This window comes from Gekko japonicus, unplaced genomic scaffold, assembly GCF_001447785.1.
Source record: "Gekko japonicus isolate JY-2015 unplaced genomic scaffold, Gekko_japonicus_V1.1 scaffold17, whole genome shotgun sequence".
NCBI lineage: Eukaryota > Metazoa > Chordata > Lepidosauria > Squamata > Gekkonidae > Gekko > Gekko japonicus.
The window spans coordinates 1,431,443-1,451,906 of NW_015163604.1; the positions used below are offsets into that span (position 1 = coordinate 1,431,443).

A 20,464-nucleotide genomic window follows, 5' to 3' on the forward strand; every position below is an offset into this window, starting at 1 on the left:
CTTGCAGAACTCAAGGCACCTTACAATATAAATGAAACATTATAGAACCACAATAAAAACCATAATTATAAAACTGGTAATTTATATATACAAAACATCACTTTGTTCCTTCCCTTTGAGACCTTCCTCCTTTGGTGCAAAGGTTCACTCGCTTTGGGGCAGCATAACAGTCTGATGCATTTCTACATAGCCCACATTTATTGGCTCCTCCAAGCATCTCTTGCCCTTGAGTGACCTCCACAAAAGACCCTTCTGAACTAGAGAGGGGGGCCATGGCTCAGTTGTAAAGCATATATTTGGCATGCAGAAGGTCCCAGGGTCAACCCCCAGCATTAAAAGGATCAGGCAATAGGTGATATGAGAGACCTTTCTCTGCCTGAGACCCTGGAGAGCCACTGCAAGTCTGAGTTGACAGTTCTTCCCTTGATGGACCAAAGGTCTGATAGGAAGACTGACGTTGGTTCCCAGTTCCCAATTCATTCCTTATTTGTGACTTATTCATGAATTCAAAGAAAAACATTGAGGAGAGTTTGAAAGCTCTGAACCCCAAAATGAGGTTTAAAGGTAAAGGTTCCCTTGCTCGAAAGCCAGTCGATTCCGACTCTAGGGTTGTGGTGCTCATCTCCGTTTCAAAGCCAAAGAGCCAGCGCTGTCCGAAGACGTTTCCATGGTCATGTGGCCGGCATGACTAAACACCAAGGCGCACGGAACGCTGTTACCTTCCCACCGAAGTGGTACCTATTTATCTACTTGCAATGTCTTGCTTTCGAACTGCTAGGTTGGCAGGAGCTGGAACTAGAGACGGGAGCTCACTCCGTCTTGCGGCACCCGGGTCTCGAACTGCTGAACTACTGACCTTTCACAGCCTGCAGTTCAGCGTCTTAACCACATGAGCCACCGCAGCTCCAAAATGAGGTTTGGACCACCATAAATCATACACCCCCACGTTCAGGGGACTCTCTCCTTCATGGGAACAAATGCTGTTTCCTGGTCCAAAGTGCAGTTATTTTGCCAACTGCTCAACCAGAACCAGGGCTTTCTCAGCCCTCGCTCTGGCCTAATAGAACACTCTGCTGGGTGAGATCTGGCCCCTGCAAGATCACCTAATGCAGTTCTGCAGGGCCTGTAAAACGGAGTTGTTCCGCCAGGCCTACAGTTGAGGGCAACAACCATCCTTCCATCTTAGATTGGCCTCCCTTCCTCCTCCCCTTACATACTAGTCTGACTTTAGGATATTAATCTCCCTTCCAGGATATTCATACGCCATGTCAGCTGTGTCAGTTGTTATTTTATTGTATGTATTATTGCTTTATACAATTGGGTAATGTTTTAATCGTATGGAAGGTTTTTAGAATGCTGTAACCCGCTCTGAGCCCTGCTGTACAGGAGAGGGCAGGCTATAAATCTAAATAAATAAATGTCTCCTGAGTGTTGGACACTGGAGCCCTTATTTACCTGCTTTGGCCAGAGTCTGCACATCATATCATTTTTATCACAAGAGTTATTGATTCTAAGGTAAGTATGAGTTTCAATTATATTTATATGAAGCCAACTTGAGTCAATAGGAAAGGAGGGGATGTTTGTTTGTTTTTTAAAATAAACTTTTAAAATAGAATTAAGGAGAAAAAACCCTTCTCAGATGGACTTAATTTCTTGAAGAGCCTTTTCATCGTTAGAGGAAGGATTGTTTTTGCTTCCCGGTCCTAAGGGAAAGCAACTCTTCCTCAGTTTCTTGGAGGGGCCAAGAGGGGGTGGGCGGGAAAAGCGAGGCGCCTCTTCGCGCCTTAGCGCGCACCCCACCCCACCCCCCTCCGGGTCCCCGCGCAGTCCACAATCCCCCTCGGCTCTTCGAGGTTCTAAACTTCCCTCAGCGGCCCGAAGCGGCGAGGGGCGAAGTCGCGGCTGCCCTCATGGCTCAGGCGGGGAGGCCGATGTTTGACGAGAACTTCGAGAAACCGGCGTGAGGGCAGCTTGGCGGCGGCCCTGGTCCAGAGCATGGCGCTGGCGGTGATCAGCACGGCGGGGGCCTATCCCAGCTGGGTGCTGGTGACCAGCTCGAAGCGGCGGGTGGTGCTGGGCGCGTCCTGGGCCATTAACCAAGCCGACCCCCCTCCGGGCTCCCCCTTGCTGGGCCGGGTCGGGGGCGCCCTCATGATGGCCATCGCCTTCTGCTGCCTCTTGAGCGTGCTGACCGCCTCGCTGGCCATCGGGTGGGATTTCCTGGGCCGGGAACAGTGCCGGAGGCTGGGCCCGATGCTGCACGGCCTCACGGCCTTGCTGATCACCTGCACGGCGGCGCTGGGCTCCAGCCTCTTCGTGATGGTGCGGGGCCGGACTCGGATCGTGCCGGAGCTGCAGCCGCTGAAGTTCGCCGCCTCCCCCGGCCAAAGCCTTTTCTTGTCCTTCTTGGCCTGCGTTTTGGCCTCCACCGCCACCGGCTTGAGCTGCTCGTCGCCGGCCCTAGTGGCGACGGCCCGCTCCTCGCGCGACGTGGGGAGGGCTTCGACCCGGCGCTTCTCCAGCCAGACGGAGAGCGACGAGTCTCCCGACGTCTCTCCATACGTCTCGTGGCGAGACGGCCGGTTTCTCGACACCCTGGACCTGGAGAGCAGCAGCTCGCCAGACGACGACGAACGCCCTGGGCCACTGGACTGGTACAACTACCTCAAGCGGGAGCTGACTCAGGCCTCGTGGCAGGAGCGCTGGTGGAAAAGGCAGCCGCCACCTCAGCAGCAGCAGCAGCAGCAGCCCGGAGAAGAGGAACACTATTTAAGCCTGCGGGAAGAGCCTGTGGCTCAGGTGGGAGAGAGAGCCATCATGGGGAAGCACTGGGAGTCGAAACCCTCGCCACAGTGGGGAATTCAGAGGGAACTTGCTCGACACCGGTTCATGGAAGCGCACGCAAGGCAGCACGGGGAGAAGGAAACTGACCAGGAAGACCCAGGGCGGGGAGATGCTGAACTTCAGCTCTCTTTGGCGCCTGAATCTCAGAGGGTTAAAAGTGGAGAGAAAACATCCCAGACTTCTGAAAGCCAGACGGCTGAAGCTGGCTTAGTGGAAAGCCAGGACAGGGAGAAACGGGACTCCACAACTATAGCTATATAAGGGAAACTGGAGTCCGAGAGGAAGGAAAGAGCTAACGAGTCAAGAACCCCTAACCAGGGAGACAAGGCAGCCAAAAACTACACCTCCGGAAGGGCACGGGTGGATGTAATCTAAGCCTCAAAAGTGCTCTTCTATAGAAGTTGGTGGCTAGCTAAGGAGGATGGGAGCAAGAGATAGGCCACTTTCATAGAATGTCCATAAGTTAAAGAATATCTTTAAGTCCTCCTTGGAAACATCCTGAATAAAACTTGTGTTTTCATCTAGCAACAATCCTGGAGGAGGATAATGTATTCTTGTCTCTTGGGCAAATTTGCCCCTGGAAACCAACGTTTTCCATATAAAAGTCCCTACCTCCACCTTAGTATTATGTCTTCTGTCTTAAAATGTGTTATCTTTGACAGAATCAGAAATAGAGCAAAGCCTGCTCTAATTTCAATAGCAGGATCTACTTAGAAGACAAGTACATAAGTACATCCAGCCAGAGGTTGCATTACATCTAAAACAAACATGTCCTGTGAGAATAACAGAAAAAGAAATGTAGAACCTATTGAATACAACTTAAGAGACTTCTACAGAATGTTGGAAAAGTTTGTTTTTTAAGAAATGTTTGTATGCTTAGAATTTATTGCAGTTTATTTTCACTCAATAAAAGTCTAATTTGTTTTAAAAGTAGTTTGCATCTTCAGGACTGGGAACTGTTGCAGAGAAATTCAAATCTCTCACTGTAAATGTCGCTGTTATTCACATACACATTATTTTGGGTTTGGATTGTGGCCATTAAATATATTTCCACAAAGTACATAAAATCTCTAAATGATGTTTTCAGTGATGAAGCAGTTTTTGTGCAAATATCATTGCTTGAACTACCAGAAGTTATTTTTGAAGCATTTGCATCCCCTCCAAAAAACGTACTTGGATCTGCGATGGAATGGACATTTCTTGTAGAACATAATCCTTTCAGGCTTCTGTCCTTGTTGAAAATATGTTTCCCATGACTCCGATATACATCTTGAGCCTCCCCCCTTTCTATCCACATCCAGATGACTGCCAGACTTATTTGGCTTGGCATTTTTGGCAATTGATTTACCTCTGCACCTTAGAGCACATTTGGCACAGCCAAACTTTGAAGCTTTTCCCTTCAACATATGCAAAGCCTGCTCTTCCCTTGATTGTGACTACTATAATGTCCTCATGTCTTTTCTCTTAAATAGCTCTCTTCAGTCAACTCAAAATGTTTTGCTCCCCCCTTATAATAACATGCCTGCCTTCTTCCGCCAATGGGTGTAGCTTGTTTAATGCATTTTAAACTTGATGACCAAAAAGCAATTTGTGACAATGTATCTTTAAAAAAATCACATAACAAACTATGACAGCAAAGCAACCATGAACACCACCTATTCATCCCAACACCACCAATATAACTCAAGAGGCCTTTTAGACAACAAAGTTCTTCAAACCTGGAAGGCCTTCAAATATGGGGCCACTCTTACTTCCTCTGTCACACATTTGGGGACCAACAGCTGGAAAGGTCCTCCCTTAGTTCCCAGCCAGCCAAACTTGTGAAAATTTTAAATTGGGTCCTGAATGAACACTGTATGTGTGCTTAGATCATACAGATGGAGGCGTTGGTGTATTTAGGAGTGAGATAATTTTAGACTTGAGACCTAATGGGCATATTGGAGTCCCTTTTGGTTACAATACTTCAGCCATAAAACTACAGCTTACTTTTGGGCCTATGCTTTAGATTTCTCAGCCAGCCATAACACCACTGACTGGAGATGGCCCTCCAGGTACTCTAAGGCCCCGTTCATACGAGGCAGTTAGGGCCGGGAGTGGGCCAGATTGGAGGCGCATCAAACGGGCGCGATCCCACGCCAACATCTGGCTGGCGTCACGCTCCTGCCTCCTATCTGGCCCTTCCCCCGATGAAGCGTATCAACCACTTTCTGTGGTTCATCCCGATGGTCTGCTTCATCCCGGCCGTGGGATCGGCGGCGCGTCTTGCTGCCGTCGCATCCCCGGCCCCCTGCCGTACTCCCGATGCCTCAGGATCAGAGCATGCGCAGTACGGCAGCCTCCCCCTCTGACCTGTATCTTCCTCCCCGGCATCTGATCGTGCCGGGGAGCAACAGAGCGCGGCAACCGGGATCCATGGGATTCCGCCGGGGCGTTTCTTTTTTGGCGCGGCTTTTAAAATCCGCGCTTCGCCCCGTCTTTTCCCTGCTGTGTGGCAGGGGCCTAAGCCCATCATTTAGTTGGTTAGTAGTGTACTTACTCATGTCAGACTGGTTACCTCCCATTCAAAAAAAGGTTCCCATGCCATCCAAAAAAAGGTGGTCAGCTTATGCTCATATACAAGATAATTCCAATTGTAATATTTGTGTGTATAATTGGCAGGTGTCATCTTTTACAGAAATATAGTGCTTTCATCCACATTTGTTGCTTCAAGATTCCCAACCTTACTTCTTGGCCCTTGACTGTGTCTGGTCTAATTTTTATTTTGCATAAACTAATTTACGGTTTTCCTATTCTAGCTGTTGAATTTTCCCCTAATGACATGCTATTTCTTTACTTGCTACTCATTTATCCTGAGTAGGCAATAGCTCAGTGGCATGCTCCATCCTCTCAAATTTCCAGTTAAGAACTCAGGTACTAAGGTTGGGGAGGACATCTGCTAGAAAGTTTCAGCTTGTTAACAATAGATTGTGCTAGACTGAACATCTAAGGACCTGCCAATATAAAGAATATTCATCAGTACCCACCTGCCCTCAAATGTTCACAAATCTTATTTTCTCCATTTTTGCCTTGTATTATGTATGAAACCATCAAGGACTTTTTTAGTTGTAAAGATCCCGCCTCCCCCAGCCAGGACCCCTCAGAAAGGTTCCCCCTCTTTCTTTTGGACTTAGTTGTTTTAACAGGCATCCCCTTTTAGAGCCTGAGTGCCAGGGGATCCAAACCTTGGGGAGTCTCAAGAAGGCATGTGGGTTCAGCCATGACATTGGAGAATCCCAAAGATGAGATAGGGTGTGGCTGGCATTAAAGTGGATTAAGTGCCATCTCCCCCAGCACTGAGGCATATTTTTCTCAGTAACAAAAGACTTTTCAGTATTTAGGAAATTACCCAATGTCCTCACACACCTGGAGGCTTCTGCTCAGCCAAGGTTGGTGACTCAATCAAGGATGCACTTAAGCCATTGACTTGCCCTCACCCTAATCTCAGGAGTCATTTCTGCATCTCCCATCTTTGTGCCCATGCAGATCTGGCTCACAATAACCTAATTAAGGTAATTTCCCCAATTTTTCTCTCCAAAGTATGACAGCAATTAACTTCAACCTGCCAGTAAGATTCAAATTTGTTGGGATAATTGAATTCCCACCAGGACCTGGGACCTTCTGTTCATAAAAGGACCCCAAGCCCCAGCAAACTGTTCTTCAGATCTCCAGCTTCCGTCTACGAACCCTTGCTGCATTCCACAGCCTTTCTCCGCGCTTTGCCAGCTCCTTGGACCTCTTCAAGCCACAAGACCCCAGATTTAAGGTTGTATGCCCATTCCCGAATCTTCTCAATTTCTTCCCTTCTCCCTTTAATAAGGGTGAGCGTTTTTGCTGGGTGTGTGTGCTTGGGGAACCAGTTCTTAGGTACTTAGTGTAGGCTTTGTATTTTTTGAGGTACCATTACCGAGATCTACCCCAGTATATACACACTTCAAGATCTTGCCTTTCTGAAACACCTTTTATGACTAATTTCCCTCAGGGCTGTTCTGATAACATAGTGCTGAAGCTACTTAAGAACCTTCAGCTGGAGATTAAACCTGGAAATGTTTGCGAGCAAGCATGTGTTTTAGTGCAGACACATCAAATGTATGCCCGCGGGCTGGAAGGGCTCTTATCCAGTCTACAAGCAACTGCTGGGAAACCAGTCTGAATGTGGACCAGAAAGGCTTATATTAGGGTATTATACCCCCTGCTGAGGTCCCTCCCTTCCCCAAATGTGGACATCCCCAGGGTCTTCCCCCTATCTCCAAGGATTGCCCAACCCAGATTTGGTAACCATAAGAAGCAAGGAGGCTGGTTTGGCCCTGAGCTCTGGAGCCAACCACCTTGGGGCCTGCCTCCTATCCTTAGCTATGCAGAATGCCAAGGGTTGGGGGTGGAGGCCCACCGATTCAGGTGAGCTGGAGCCTACTAACTTGCTGACCTAGACGTGCATGGCTCCTCTCCTGGCTGCCTCCCTCAGCTGGGATGAAGCCAAAACACATTGTCCCCTGGCTCCCTGCATGCAAGCGCTGCCTTTTGTAACACTCTTAATGGAAGCAGATGGGGTGGCCAAGGTGAAGGTCAGGGATGGGAGCAGGCATTCAGAAAAGCACACTGAGTTTGCACACAGCAGAGGCAGGCAAAGGATGCGTGTCTTTGCACTTGCACACAGGGATTAATATTTTGGATGGCTGGATAATGCCATGGAGCTGGCAGGAAATAAAAGTCTAAAAGGCAATTAAAGTAGAGCTGGTATCTTTGGAGCATGGCAGCGCTTGAAGATTGCTTGTAGTGCTGAGGAGCATCACAGTTCCACTTGTGGTTCAAACTTGTTACTGAATTTGGGACTTTGACAGAGGGAGGTGTGGGATTGTGCAGCTGCCTCACCCCGCTTCTCTCCCTAAAGCCTGTTGACTGTAGCAGTTTCTTTGAGGCAGGGCTTGTTGGGTTCCCCTGGTTGATGCCACTTGGTTACCTGTCTATGGCTTCTGCACCTGCACCAACAGAATGCAGCACTTCATGCTCCAGCTCATCAAAAGCTTCTGAAATGTGATAGTCTTTAAGTCTCTGGTTGTCGCTCCTTGATTTGTCAGGCAATAGCTCTCTGTGCTGCGTACTCGTGCATATTGAGCAAAGGGTGGTTGGTTGGGTGCTGAGCTGGGGTGTGGGTCACAATCAGTATTAAAATGTTTCTGGTACCTGGCATTACATTTATGGCACACATGCAGAGTTCCCTCTAAGCTGAGATAGTGTGAGCTAGCTCACAGTTTTTAGCCTCTGGCTCACACATTTTTGTCTTAGCTCAGGAAGGATGGCTCCGGAGCAAACTAATTTATGCAGCGGCCAAATCACTCGCTCACAACTTTAATGCCAGGAGCTCACAAAGTAGAATTGTTGCTCACAAGACTCCACAGCTTAAAGGGAGCATTGCACACATGGCCCGGCCCAACAAAATGAATTTATGTCAGATCTGGCCTTCGTAATAAATGAGTTCGACACCTCTGTTTTAGTATTTGTCACTCCTGAGAATATAGGTTTTCTCGGTAGAGATCATGTTCCTTCTGTATTACCTATAACGTTATAATAAGTCAAGATATTACACTGATGACTTTTGCAAGCCACTTAATTCTAGGCAGGAACAAGGGCTCTCACCTTTTTAGCCAAATTCTATCCTTTCAGTTTTTCTTCAGTCAGCAGAAAGATCATTCTTGGGATTCAACATGTTAAGAGAAGCTTTACTGCAGCTTGTATTGAAGGAACATCTGAAATAGAATTCTATTACAGAGAATTGATTTCTACAGCTATTTACAAGCCCTTTGAGACCCCAAATATCTTGAACTCTAAGTAGCAACTGAGTATCTAAATGGCAGTGCATATACCCAAATGCAGCTCTGTGCTTGTTTGTAAATGGGTATAATGTTAGTATTAGTCCTGGACATACTCAGCCAGTCACAGAAAAATATTAAAACAGTAGTTGTGAGAATACAACATCATCTTGATTGTGCTAAATTTGAGCTGCGTATCCAGGAGATCACCAACAGATGAGCCTGGGGACACTGTGCAAAAAGAACATAGTCTACAGAAGAAGGACCTTAAACTAAGCTAACTGAAATTTACAGAAAGACTTGCCAGTTTCGTTTCATTTGGGACACAGTTTCTTCTTCCAGGAATCTTTGAAATACCTAATTGTTTTGGCAGTGTCTCATAGATATGGTACAATAATGCTATTACTCTAGTAGCTAGAAAAGTTTGGGAGGGGTTGGAAGATTAAGATACGATAGTGTGTATGATTTGAGATGATGCTTACACTGTTTATGTGGTTGCATATCTGTTCAACTGAGTGGAAGGAAGGCTATTTCATTGCAAATTTGTCTCCCTGTTTGAAATGATTAGTCAGTGGAAGTTATGATCTTGGAAGGACTAGGAAGAAGAAACTACTGGATAAACCAGAAAGCAAAACTGTGACTACATGGTGACATACAGGTAGGTGCTGAAAGGCACAGTTTCAAGCAACGGGAAACTATGAATAAAAACTGTATGGCGTCTTTGTTCTACTTCATTACCCATCCAAGTGAAGGCTGCAATATCAGAATCTACAAATACATGTTTAGTCAAAGACACTTACACCGATATAACATTGTTGTAAGTTTAAATGTTTATTTTCCCCAAGACAGCCTAGCCTGCATTCTACTTGGATAAATTTCACAAGCTAGTTTTATGCTGCATCTAGTTTTAAACTTTTAACCATGTTTCTGATGACAAGGAATGCTGCAAAAATACTCTAGTCCAACAAAGAGTTATGATCACAAAATAATCTTTATCCATTCTACTGCGTTTCAGAATTACCAGCTGATTTTAAAAAAACACAAGGTAGATATAGATGCTAATGGTGGCTAACCTGGTATGTTTTCTTATAGCAAACTGTTGTTCATGCAACACTTGTGCTCAAAGGGGAAGGCACAGCATTTCCTACAATGAGCCACCTTATAAAGAGTTCTCCTTTTTTTACATATTTGTAATGTCACTTTTAATTTAGTGTGCAGAACCTCAAAACTGAGGTATTATTCCAATTATAAAAAACACTTGCATTTTGTATGCAAGTTAAGAATACAAAGTTCTCTCTAAAGTGGCTCAAAATAGATTGTTCATGGCTGCCTATATCTAAAGATAAAAAGTCTAGAACAATTGGACAGATTAGGTGGTATTAACGGTGTTCAAACCATGACTTGATTTGTACATCTATTCACATCTCTTCTCCAATCTTTATTCAGCAGTACATATGCACCAAATTTTATTTGAGGTTTCCATATCATTTTCATAGAAAACAAAGTTTGAAAACAAATAACATTGAAACACAGCACAGTATCCTACCACAACAAAAACAGCTGGTTACAAGACTCAACAAAATCTAAAAATGAGCTAATGCTGTAGATTACCACATGCAAAAATAGCTTTATGTCATCTCTGAAAATGAAAAAGGATGGTATTTTACGGATTTCTAGAATTATGGTAATTTGTGTACTGCAACACAATAGTTGGAAGAGGGAAATGTGTATGGATTTCATGCAAAAGTCTACACAAATTAGTTCTGATGATATGGAAAGCTTTATTTTTTTTGTAACATAGATCTGGTGCAAATGCACAGGGAAGCCTTCCTCAAAGTTTCTGACTTTACAAGCAACTAGTAATAAGCCATACATTTAAAGGGGGGGGGGGGAACATAGGCTGCAGGAGTAAAACCATAGTCTGCTGCTAAACCGATCTCTGTTTTCGTGTCCAGTGTTAACACTTACGCACTCCTTTTGATGATTGACTAGGGTTATTATCAGCCCCCTGAAGGCAAATCAAGCTTGCATGCGTTCACATACAGCATCACAACCACACTCTCGTACACACCCCACTCCAAGGCTAGGAGTCTGCTTCATGAGCAAAGAGCCCCAGATTTGAAACACACACGTGGCCCCACAGCACTGAGTCCAGACATTCACTCAATGTTGTCCATTCACACGGTGCTTCATAGCAAGGCCTGGGCTCATTCTCCTTGGACTTATATGGGCATCCTATTCTCCTTTATGCTTACATGGCTTGATGATGGTATAGTACTGCATTTTCCCCCCACATTTGCGCTAATTAAGTCAATGTTCCTCCTCAGGCACTGAAGATCTTTGACCTGTAGCCCTTTTTTCCTTTGAACAACCTATATAAGCATTCAGTGTGAAGTTTTTCATTACATTTTGCCACTCACTCTCACTCGCACCCACTCGCCATCTTGACTTCATTCGGGCTTTTCTGTGATTCCAAATGAAATCTTCACATTTTCTTTCCCGATTTAATGCAGCAGCGGATCCCATGAGCCAAGCTTGATGGATCAAACCTTTTTTATTCAGTGCTGCATTGTACCTAACTTCCAAAATACGACTCTAGAACTGGAACCCTTCCGCAGGTACATTGGTAGATGAATTGAAACCAAATGTTCCACCTTGTATTGCCTCTGGAACAAGGCTTGGATCTTCATCTATCTGTAATTAAACCACAAAAACCAGAAATAAGAATTCTCCATTTCAGCCCAAGACCTAGGCCATATTTTTATCACTATATGTAAACCGTGAAGTGACTGGTTCCCATGCAAGCATTAAACCAGGCTTGACAAAGTAGGATTCTCCCTCTGAGAGGAGGACATCTTGATGAATGTTTCCCACCCTATCCTTAGGGAGACAGGAACCAAACTTCACTTCCTGTCCTCTCGGTGGGACACGCCCCTCAATTAAGTTTTGTTCCTGCCTCAGTAGGAAGAGCAGCACAAAGTTGGCACTCGTGCCTTTTTTTTTTTTTTTTTACTTTTTTCTGATTCTACTGGCTTTCTGAATTTTAACCTTAACTTTGTAGCTGTTCCTCCTTCTCAGCCACCTCCTCCCCCACTTGTTCTCTTCTGTCTCCCACCTTTTTTCCTTCCTTGCCTGAACCTCCGCCTGACGCTCCGGCCTGGAGCATGTTGGACTGGAGAGACTCGGACGGATTCCTCTCAGAAAACGAGAAGGAAGACGCTCTGCCACCAGCACAACTCAAAATGGACAAAATTAAAGCTGCGGCCTCTACCTCCACTACTGCCGTGGGCCTTGCCGCGCCAAAAGGGAAGCGTGCCAAAAAAGCGGCCACATTCTCCACCCGTGGAGCACGCCGCGGGCGCCATCCTGGATCAGGCAGCAATGCAGAGGCCCCCTGAGGAAACAGGGAAGGGCTGCAGGACGGCTGTCGCTGCTACCATAAGCCAATCTATACCTAGTGATGGCATCCCGGACATTCCCAATGCCCAGGGTATTACAGCGACACCTTCTGATGATGTAGCATCACCTATAGGTTTACTCGTGAGTAACCCTGAAAGGGTTGTGAACGCAATTTTAATGCCAGAAATAACGCAAGCCTTCAGGTCAACCATGAGGGAAGAAATTTCTAACCTTCATAGGGACTACCCAGTAGGGGATGATAGCCACTTTCCCTCCCATAGCCCTCTCAGTCACTACCCCCAGGGAGAACCAGACAGAGCTTACCCTGAGGAAGAAAGGCCTCCTGGGCTGACCAAGGCAACTAGACAAGATCATTCCTCTTCTATGAGGGACTGTTCTCTGTGGGATCTTTCACAGATTGAGGACACGGAATGGGGGATTGGGAGGAAGGGGGTTCTATCAGAGGAGGAGGGAGGAGAGGAGATGGAGGTTAAGGCAGAAGATTCCTCCAGCCATGACCCTGTGGATGGGTCTGGTCCCAGAGGGAGCAAAAACGTTTCCCCCTGGACCCCGGGATGGAGAAAGTTTTCCCTTTCCCTGAATTCTTAGAAAAAACAGTTGGTTAAGGAATGCTGTAGCTAACAAGCATTACCCTCCTAATATTAAGAAACTGTATGACTTGCCTAACTTTACTGATAAGTTCTTACAGGTCCCCCTAGTGGATGCACCAATAACAGCACTCCAAATGTCTGGCCTCTCTGAAAATGGAGAGGGAATGGTAAGAGATAGACTAGATAGAAAAGCAGAATTTGCACTGCGCAAGGACACGAGGCCACAGCTATGGCGATCAGAGCAGCCATTGCCACTGTGGTGGCAAGAGCATCCATAGCCTGGTCCAAGAAACTTGTCTAGATGATTGCCAACTCTAACAGACACTTGGCAGAGGGAGCAAATAGGCTACTGCAGGCCTCTTCCTTCCTGGCTGACTCCACATTGGATGCCATGATCTTTCCTTCAAGGGTGATGGCTTCAACTGTAGCTGCCAGAGAAGCTTTTTGGCTCCAGGTGTAGCAGGCCGATTTACATGCCAAAGCCATCGTCACTGCGTACCCCTTTCAGGGCAACCGCCTTTTTGGAAATTCCTCAGTCAAGATCCCCATTGAAAGAAGTAGACGATGCCAAAGTCGCTGGGTAGACCAGACAGAAGAGGCGCAAGCAGTTTCTCCTTTCACGGCCAAAGACCCTTTAACAGGTTCAGTTGAGATGTTAGACAACCTTCATAGGGAACCTTCCATCCAGACAAAACTTCAGGAGAAATCCCTTTCACAGCAATCCAGGCAGACCCTTCTCCCCTAGGGATGACATATCAGGAAGAGACAACAAAGCGCCCAAGGCATGACTATGCCTCAGCGCTGGTGGGGGGATAACTATTGCTATTTCACCAGGAAAGGGTTAAGTCCAATGCAGACAACTGGTCTCGGGAAATCACTTCCAAAGGGCTGATCCATCGACTTCCTAAGCAGACCCTCAGATCACTTCATCCCCTTACCAATAATAAAGGGCTCCATCAAACTATGAAGAACTCTGTCCAGCGTCCTGGCCATAGATCCGGTTCCCCTTTCTGACAGAGATCAAGGCATTTACTCGATCTTTTTAGAAGTTGGAGGGCCGTCTTGGACCTGAAGTTCCTAAACAAATCTGTGAAGTTACCCTTCACGCCATCACAGAGGCCCTACAACCAGGGGAGTTCCTGACATCAATAGACTTGTTTTATGCTTATCACTTTGTGGACTTTTATTATTTGATGATTCTTCGGAGCTGATCTTGTATTGAAATAATTTAAAAAAAAGACTTGACAGGGGCATACCTACATGTCCCTATCTTCAGCTCCCAACACAAGTTTATACAGGACACATCAGACACTATCCAATGTCTACAGAATCTCGGCTTTCTGGTGAACCTTCAGAAGAGTCCTCTGACCCCATCTCAATCAATAGAACATCTAGGGGTGATCTTGGACACTTCCCAAAATTGCATGTTACTCCCCAGCGCCAAGACGGAGGAAATCCGGTCGTTATGCCACCAAATCATCAAGAGCAAACAATCTTCACTGATGACCCTTGCCAAACTGATAGGTCTGTTCATCTCTTACATTCACACTGTTCCTTGGGCTCGTTGGCATACGAGACCTCTTCAACAGCTTCTGCAACCCTAACAGTACAGAATCATGAGACAAGAAGATCTACCGGTCAGGATCTCTCTCAAGGTATAACTTGGTCTTTCCTGGTGGACCAAAACACAGCACCTCCTACGGGGTCGCACTTACTCCTCAGAGGATTGCAAGCAGATTATTATGGACACCAGCCTCCAGGGCTGGGGTGCTGTTCCTCTCAACACTCTAACTTAGGGCCTATGGTCCGGAGAGGAGAAGAGATTGCCCATAATTCTCTTAGAACTAAGAGTCATTTGGTTGGCTCTCCTCCACTTTCATTCACTAGTGTCTGGATATCACGTACTAATCAGAACGGACAATATGGCTGCCAAGTCCTACATAAACAGCCAGGGGGGTTCCAGATCCTCACATCTGCACCGAGAAGCATCCAAGTTGTTCCTATGGGTGGAACTCAACATCGCCTCCATCAGAGCGGGGCACATAAAAGGAGTCCTGAATACGCAGGTGGATTGGCTCAGGTGTTGCCAATTGTAAGAAGGGGAATGGTCCCTGGAACAGGATCTGTTCCAGATTATTTTAAGTTGATTCGGTCTCCTGATCGTGGACCTGTTCGCATCCCCACTGAACTTCAAGGTGAGAAGGTTCTTCACCAGATTCTCTGTTCGCATCCCCACTGAACTTCAAGGTGAGAAGGTTCTTCACCAGATTCTATCTCCACAACGCAGAGGCAATGGATGCACTGATGTCTTAGTGGCCCTTCCGTCTCCTGCTTGCATATCCACCAACTCCTGTTTTACCAAGACTTTTGATGAAGATACGAGAACAGAGGGTGGAAGTAATAGTAGTGGCCCTGTACTGGCCACGGAGGCCATGGTTCTCGGAGTTCCAGTGTCTCACACTACAACCACCCTTCCATCTACCAGTGATGCTGGACATGCTGGCACAGGGTCCAATCTGGCACCCAGATCCAGATTGGCTTCACTTGACTGCCAGGTGATTGAGCAGGAAAAGCTTCTCAGACTCGAGTACTTGGATAAGGTGACTGGAATCATGCCGGCTTCCAGAAGACAGTCCACCTGTCGAATATACAATACCACCTGAAAGGCCTTCGTGAGATGGGACAGAAGGAAGAATGTTGACTCTCACATCAGGAACATTCTAGCCCTCCTACAAGAGTCATGACTCAGGTCTGAAGGCTTTTTGGCAAGTAGCGACCCTTTCTACAGTCCTGGTTACGTTCAAGGGTTAGGGTCTCTCTAGACAGCCTCATTTCCGTCACTTTCTTAAGGGAATGTTCCTTCAGGACCCACCGACATCCCACAGGTTCCTAATGTGGAGATTAAATGTGATCCTCAATGCCTTGACCAAACATCCCTTGGAACCTATCAGGGAGGTTCCCTTGAAGTGGCTACGGATGAAAACATTGTGCTTAGTGGCTGTGACTTCAGCTCGTAGGGTGTCAGAGCTGGAAGCTCTTTCTGACAACCCTAGACTTTGTGTGTTCCATAGGACAAGGTAGTGCTGTCCACAGATCCTTCCTTTCAGCCTAACGCAAACTATCTATTCCACAGATCTCAGGAGATCTATCTTCCTTCCTTCTGCTCAAAACCGTCTCATACAAAGGGACAACTATGGCACTCATTGGATGTGCGACGGGCTCTGAAGACCTTCCTCCACCGCACATGCAGCTTTAGGAAATCGGAATCACCGTTTATCTCCATTTTACCCCCCAATAAGGGATGTAAGACATCCAAGTCCACTACCAGCTCTACTCTCAAGTACTGCATTGCTGAGGCCTATAGGGCTCAGAAGCTGGTTCCTCTGCCAGGCATAATGGCTCATTCGATCCGAAGTGCAGCAATGAACGCGGCTTTGTCCAGCCAGGCCACAATGGAAGAAATCTGCAAGGCTGCCACATGGTCCTCTGTATCCACATTCATAAGACACTATAAGATCAATCTCTTCAATTCTGCTGATGCAGCCTTTGGGCAAAGGGTCCTTCAACATGTTCTGACAGATGCAGACGATGACCCACCCAAATACTGAGGACACTGCTATAGGAAGTCCCATCAAGATGTCCTCCTCTCAGAGGGAGAAAGGGCCATTGGTACTTACCATGAAGGGTCCTTCTCCTCTGAGATAAGGAGGACATCTTGGCCCTCCCGTGTCATCGTCATCTTTTTCTGTTGGTTCTATATCTTATTTCCTTATCTGTTTGGTCCTTCCAGTCTCGCTCCTTGTCTGTTAATAGTTTCAATTTTTTGCACTTCAGCGGAAGTTGGCTCAGTTATTAAAAAGTTGTTTGATGCATTACTGCTGCTGGGAGTTCCCGAATTGAACTGAGGGGCTTGTCCCACTGAGAGAACAGGAAGTGAAGTTTGGTTCCTGCCTCCCTAAGGATAGGGTGGGAAACACCAATCAAGATGTCCTCCTTATCTCAGAGGAGAAGGATCCTTCACGGTAAGTACCAATGGCACTGTCTCTACAAGCTCAGAGGATTCCAAGTACAAAGATCCTGTTTTACAAACAGTAACATTCAATATGACTTAGTAGACTGGATTACACATTTACTTACATCATCTGAAGAGAAGAACTGATCAATGATCTCATAAGCCAGTTTGTAGATGTCTTCATTTTCATGATTTTGTAACTGTTCAATTTTCTCCAGCCCTATAAAAGTTTAGAAAAATGAACAGAATACATAAGCTTAGTTTTATAAAAGCAAAATAAGAAAATCATTCCTTTCCAGAATATTTATTAGTGTCAATCTTCAAACCATAATTACAAATATACTGTAGTCCCCAAAAGTGGTACGAAAATATTTCCACATCAGTTACAATACAGGAGAGTTACAAAGAAATGTAACTAGTAAGTTCAGATCTTTTGTGTCATTAGCCAAGTATTCAATCATACCTCCACATTCTTCAATAAGGTTGGCTATGGTTTCTGACTCATCTTCAGCCATTTTTAATATATTACTTAGTCCATCCAGCACTACTTGTACAACCTGAGCGTCTTTTACTGTTAACAAGTTGCAAAATGGAGGAATTACATTTTGTTGAATTAAGTATGCCACCTAGAGAAACAAAAAGTACATCAATCAAATTACATTTAAAGACAAGGAAGAGCCGAAAGAGCAGCATTTTAAAACCTACAGAAAAGTAAGATGGTTCTCAGTACACAAAACAAAATCTTACTAAAGAACTGGCAGTTACTAAAATTCGAATTCTTTATCATCTCACAGCTGAATGTGTCTTTACCGTTTGGGGGGGTTTATTTATCCTTACTTCATATATACCCCCCTTTTCTCCACAATGGGGACCCAGGGTGGCTTACAACCTCATCTTCTATTCCAATTTATCTTCAGAACAATCCTGTAAAGTATGTGAGGATGAGTGTGTGTCTGGCCTGGGTCACCCATAAGCTTCCATGGCAGACTGGGGATTCAAGCCTGTGCTTCTCGGATCCTAATCTGACACTGACCACTGTCTACGACATTACCTGTATGCTGCTTTGGGATACTTAGAAAAGGCAGGACAAAAGTATCTAATAGTCATGACAAGGCCAGTCACAATTACGGTTTTAGATTCTGCAAACCCAGAAGATATTTACATTTGCAGAAAAATCAGACACACACTACTGAGAGGATCCCCCCCCCCCCCCCCCGGAACAGTAGCATTTGTATACATGTAGGTGTTGCAACACCCACCTAAAACAACATGAGAACTCTGGTGACACAGTTCTAATTTTTTTTTTTTAAAGAGCAGGCAGCTGGCACCAAAAGGACCCACTTCCCAATCTGAGAAAATCAATTCACCCACTTATTACAATCCTACAGGCAAAGTCAAAGAACAAATATCTCATCTGTCTGATGTGTTTTAAACGGAGGTAAAGCCAAGAGAGCTTTGCTTCCTAGAAAGGACAGCAGAGAGATGGGGAATATTAACAAGAAACTTTGCTTCCCCCAACCCCGCTGTGTGCATGTATCTGTGTGTGGAAGGGGAGGGTGCCTTTCCATTTACTTGTAACAATGGAGGAATGTGAAAGGCTTACTCAAGGCGGTAGAAATTACAAGTAGCCATTAGGCAAAAAAACCCTCAGCATATGGTAATATCCTTATTAGGTGTTCACAGTAATGTCATTGCCCTCTGTTTTTCAGTTAGGAGGAGCATTTTAGGAGGACACTGCAGGAAGCAGATGGGGGAGAGAAGTACCCCTACACTCACTTCTTTAAGCCCCCCTCTTTGGTCCTGGTCCCAGCAGGACCTTACCCTTTCAGCTTGTTCTGCATCAGGCTACTATTATTATTTTTCTTCACTCAATGCATATGGTGCTTTGCAGAGTACAAGATGCCTGGTATCCAAACCAAGGAGCTTATATTTTAACATAAGCAAGAGTTTTACAAGTGCTTCCCCCCTTTCCTGTGCATGTCAAACATGGACAATAACTCCGTTTTCTTCTACAGCACATGGGGATTTGCCCTTTAGAAAAGGAGATCCAGCACTGGGGGGGGGGGGGGGGCTGTCAGCCTGTTTGAGGGGTGTTCCCAGATTCAGTGAGGCTGTCTCCTCTGGTCATCTGCTCTTGCTGGGGCTGAGGAGTCATCTGGGCAAAATGAGGATTTTCTCTCCTGAAATTTTTATCTTCCATTTTAAGTGAAATTTCTTTGGGAACAGCAGAAACAGGCCTTCCCCCCAACCCAGCCAAAAGGCTGCCACAGGCAGGTTCCTGTAAGCTACATGCTTCCCTGAGGAGCTGAGATGACACAGGGGCAGTGCTAACAAGCTCAGTTTCTTTTGGATGAGGAAAATTCCCGGAATCTTTGTCATCATTTAGGCTCCAATTTTAATTCAACCTGTCCATTCTCAGTAGGCATGAATAATTCAAAAATTAACCAGAAGGAACACTGAATATACAAAATAACCCAAGGTACAATCAATTTAATTTTACTAAATCCATACACTGGTTCAAAGATTTCTTCCCTGAATCAGCATGGGATCTTTCTGCAATCTCAACTGCCATGAACCAGAACCCTCCCAAACAAAACCTTGTTCAATGGGCTCAGATTTTAAGGAATTTCCTTGGAACAGTGGTTAGGAACAGCACAAACTAGGGTTCCAGGAATTATGTGTGTATTAAGGCTTCCTTTATCAACCACAGTTCTTGAAGCTGTGTGTCACACACCCACGCTGGATGGTCCCTCTATTTTCTGGGTGGTTGCAACAGAATAAAATCCTCAAAAGCTCGAAAGGTTAACCAAAAATTCTGTGGGCAACCTTTTGGATACTAGTCTGTATGTTTTAAAGTAACTTGACTCAAATTAGGTATTATTAAATAGGAATTCCACAGAACTTGAGGGCAGAAGAGTTTAACAATGAACTGCATCAAAAATACAAGAGTGACTGAATGGTTACAGAGCCATTTTTTAAAGCTGGCTTCTGAAACCAGGAACTGAAGCTGCAATTAATCAAAATTAATATTAATTTTAATGCAACCAATGGAAGGAAACCAGATAGCTAAGTAACAAAGGCTATATAAATTCTCAATATGAATTCTCTATCCCCTCTTGCACAGTTGTTAAATCTGCTACTGCTTGATCAAGCCTCACTTAATAGGACCACTATACACCATTTTAAAATGCTGTGAGGGCTCGATCCTAACTGGTCCTGCAGTGCAGTGTTCTTGTCCCCCTCCCATGCCTTCTCAAGTGCCAAAACAGCCACCAGAGTGGGGAAATGCCTTCACATTTAGTTTGGTCCCAAAACACAACTGTGACATTACTGACATGCTGTTATCACATGCTCTATAACCACGACAGTTATGGTTGACACTGAGTTTCAGGGGCCCCCCCCCCAATATATTCACCCTTGACTTGCATAACAGAAAGACTAAATACAATCTTAGCTAATCAATGAAATTTAGGACTTGTCTAATGAAACAGACGTTGGCCCACAGTACACTTATTAGTATTTACAGTGCCATTTTTTGCTGTAACAGACTAGTAGGGACTCACTAGGTACAACTGGCTCCCTATCTGTCTTGGGTGGATCTTGCCACAGTAATTCATGCAACAGTTACCTCAAGACTGGACTACTGTAATGTGTTCTATGCAGGGCTACCTTTGAAGATGCTTTAGAAACTGTAAGTGGTTCAGAACACAGCTGCCAGGTTGCTGACAAGAATGTCCTTGCCAGAGCATATA

The 20,464-nt window shown here is 45.5% G+C and overlaps 1 protein-coding gene across 2 annotated transcripts in view; it reads right to left on the bottom strand.

Annotated features, from left to right (window-relative positions):
• Positions 1-9,532: 9,532 nt before the first annotated feature.
• KPNA4 (karyopherin alpha 4 (importin alpha 3)) overlaps positions 9,533-20,464 on the bottom strand; it is a 42,021-nt gene continuing 31,089 nt past the window's right edge. For both annotated transcript variants that reach the window (XM_015407252.1, XM_015407253.1), the window contains exons 15-17: positions 17,176-17,338; positions 16,838-16,932; positions 9,533-11,384 (exon numbers count right to left, since the gene is read on the bottom strand). In XM_015407252.1, the coding sequence (XP_015262738.1) occupies positions 11,286-11,384; positions 16,838-16,932; positions 17,176-17,338 (357 nt within the window). In that variant the 3' untranslated portion in view covers positions 9,533-11,285. The remainder of the gene's footprint in view (positions 11,385-16,837; positions 16,933-17,175; positions 17,339-20,464) is intronic.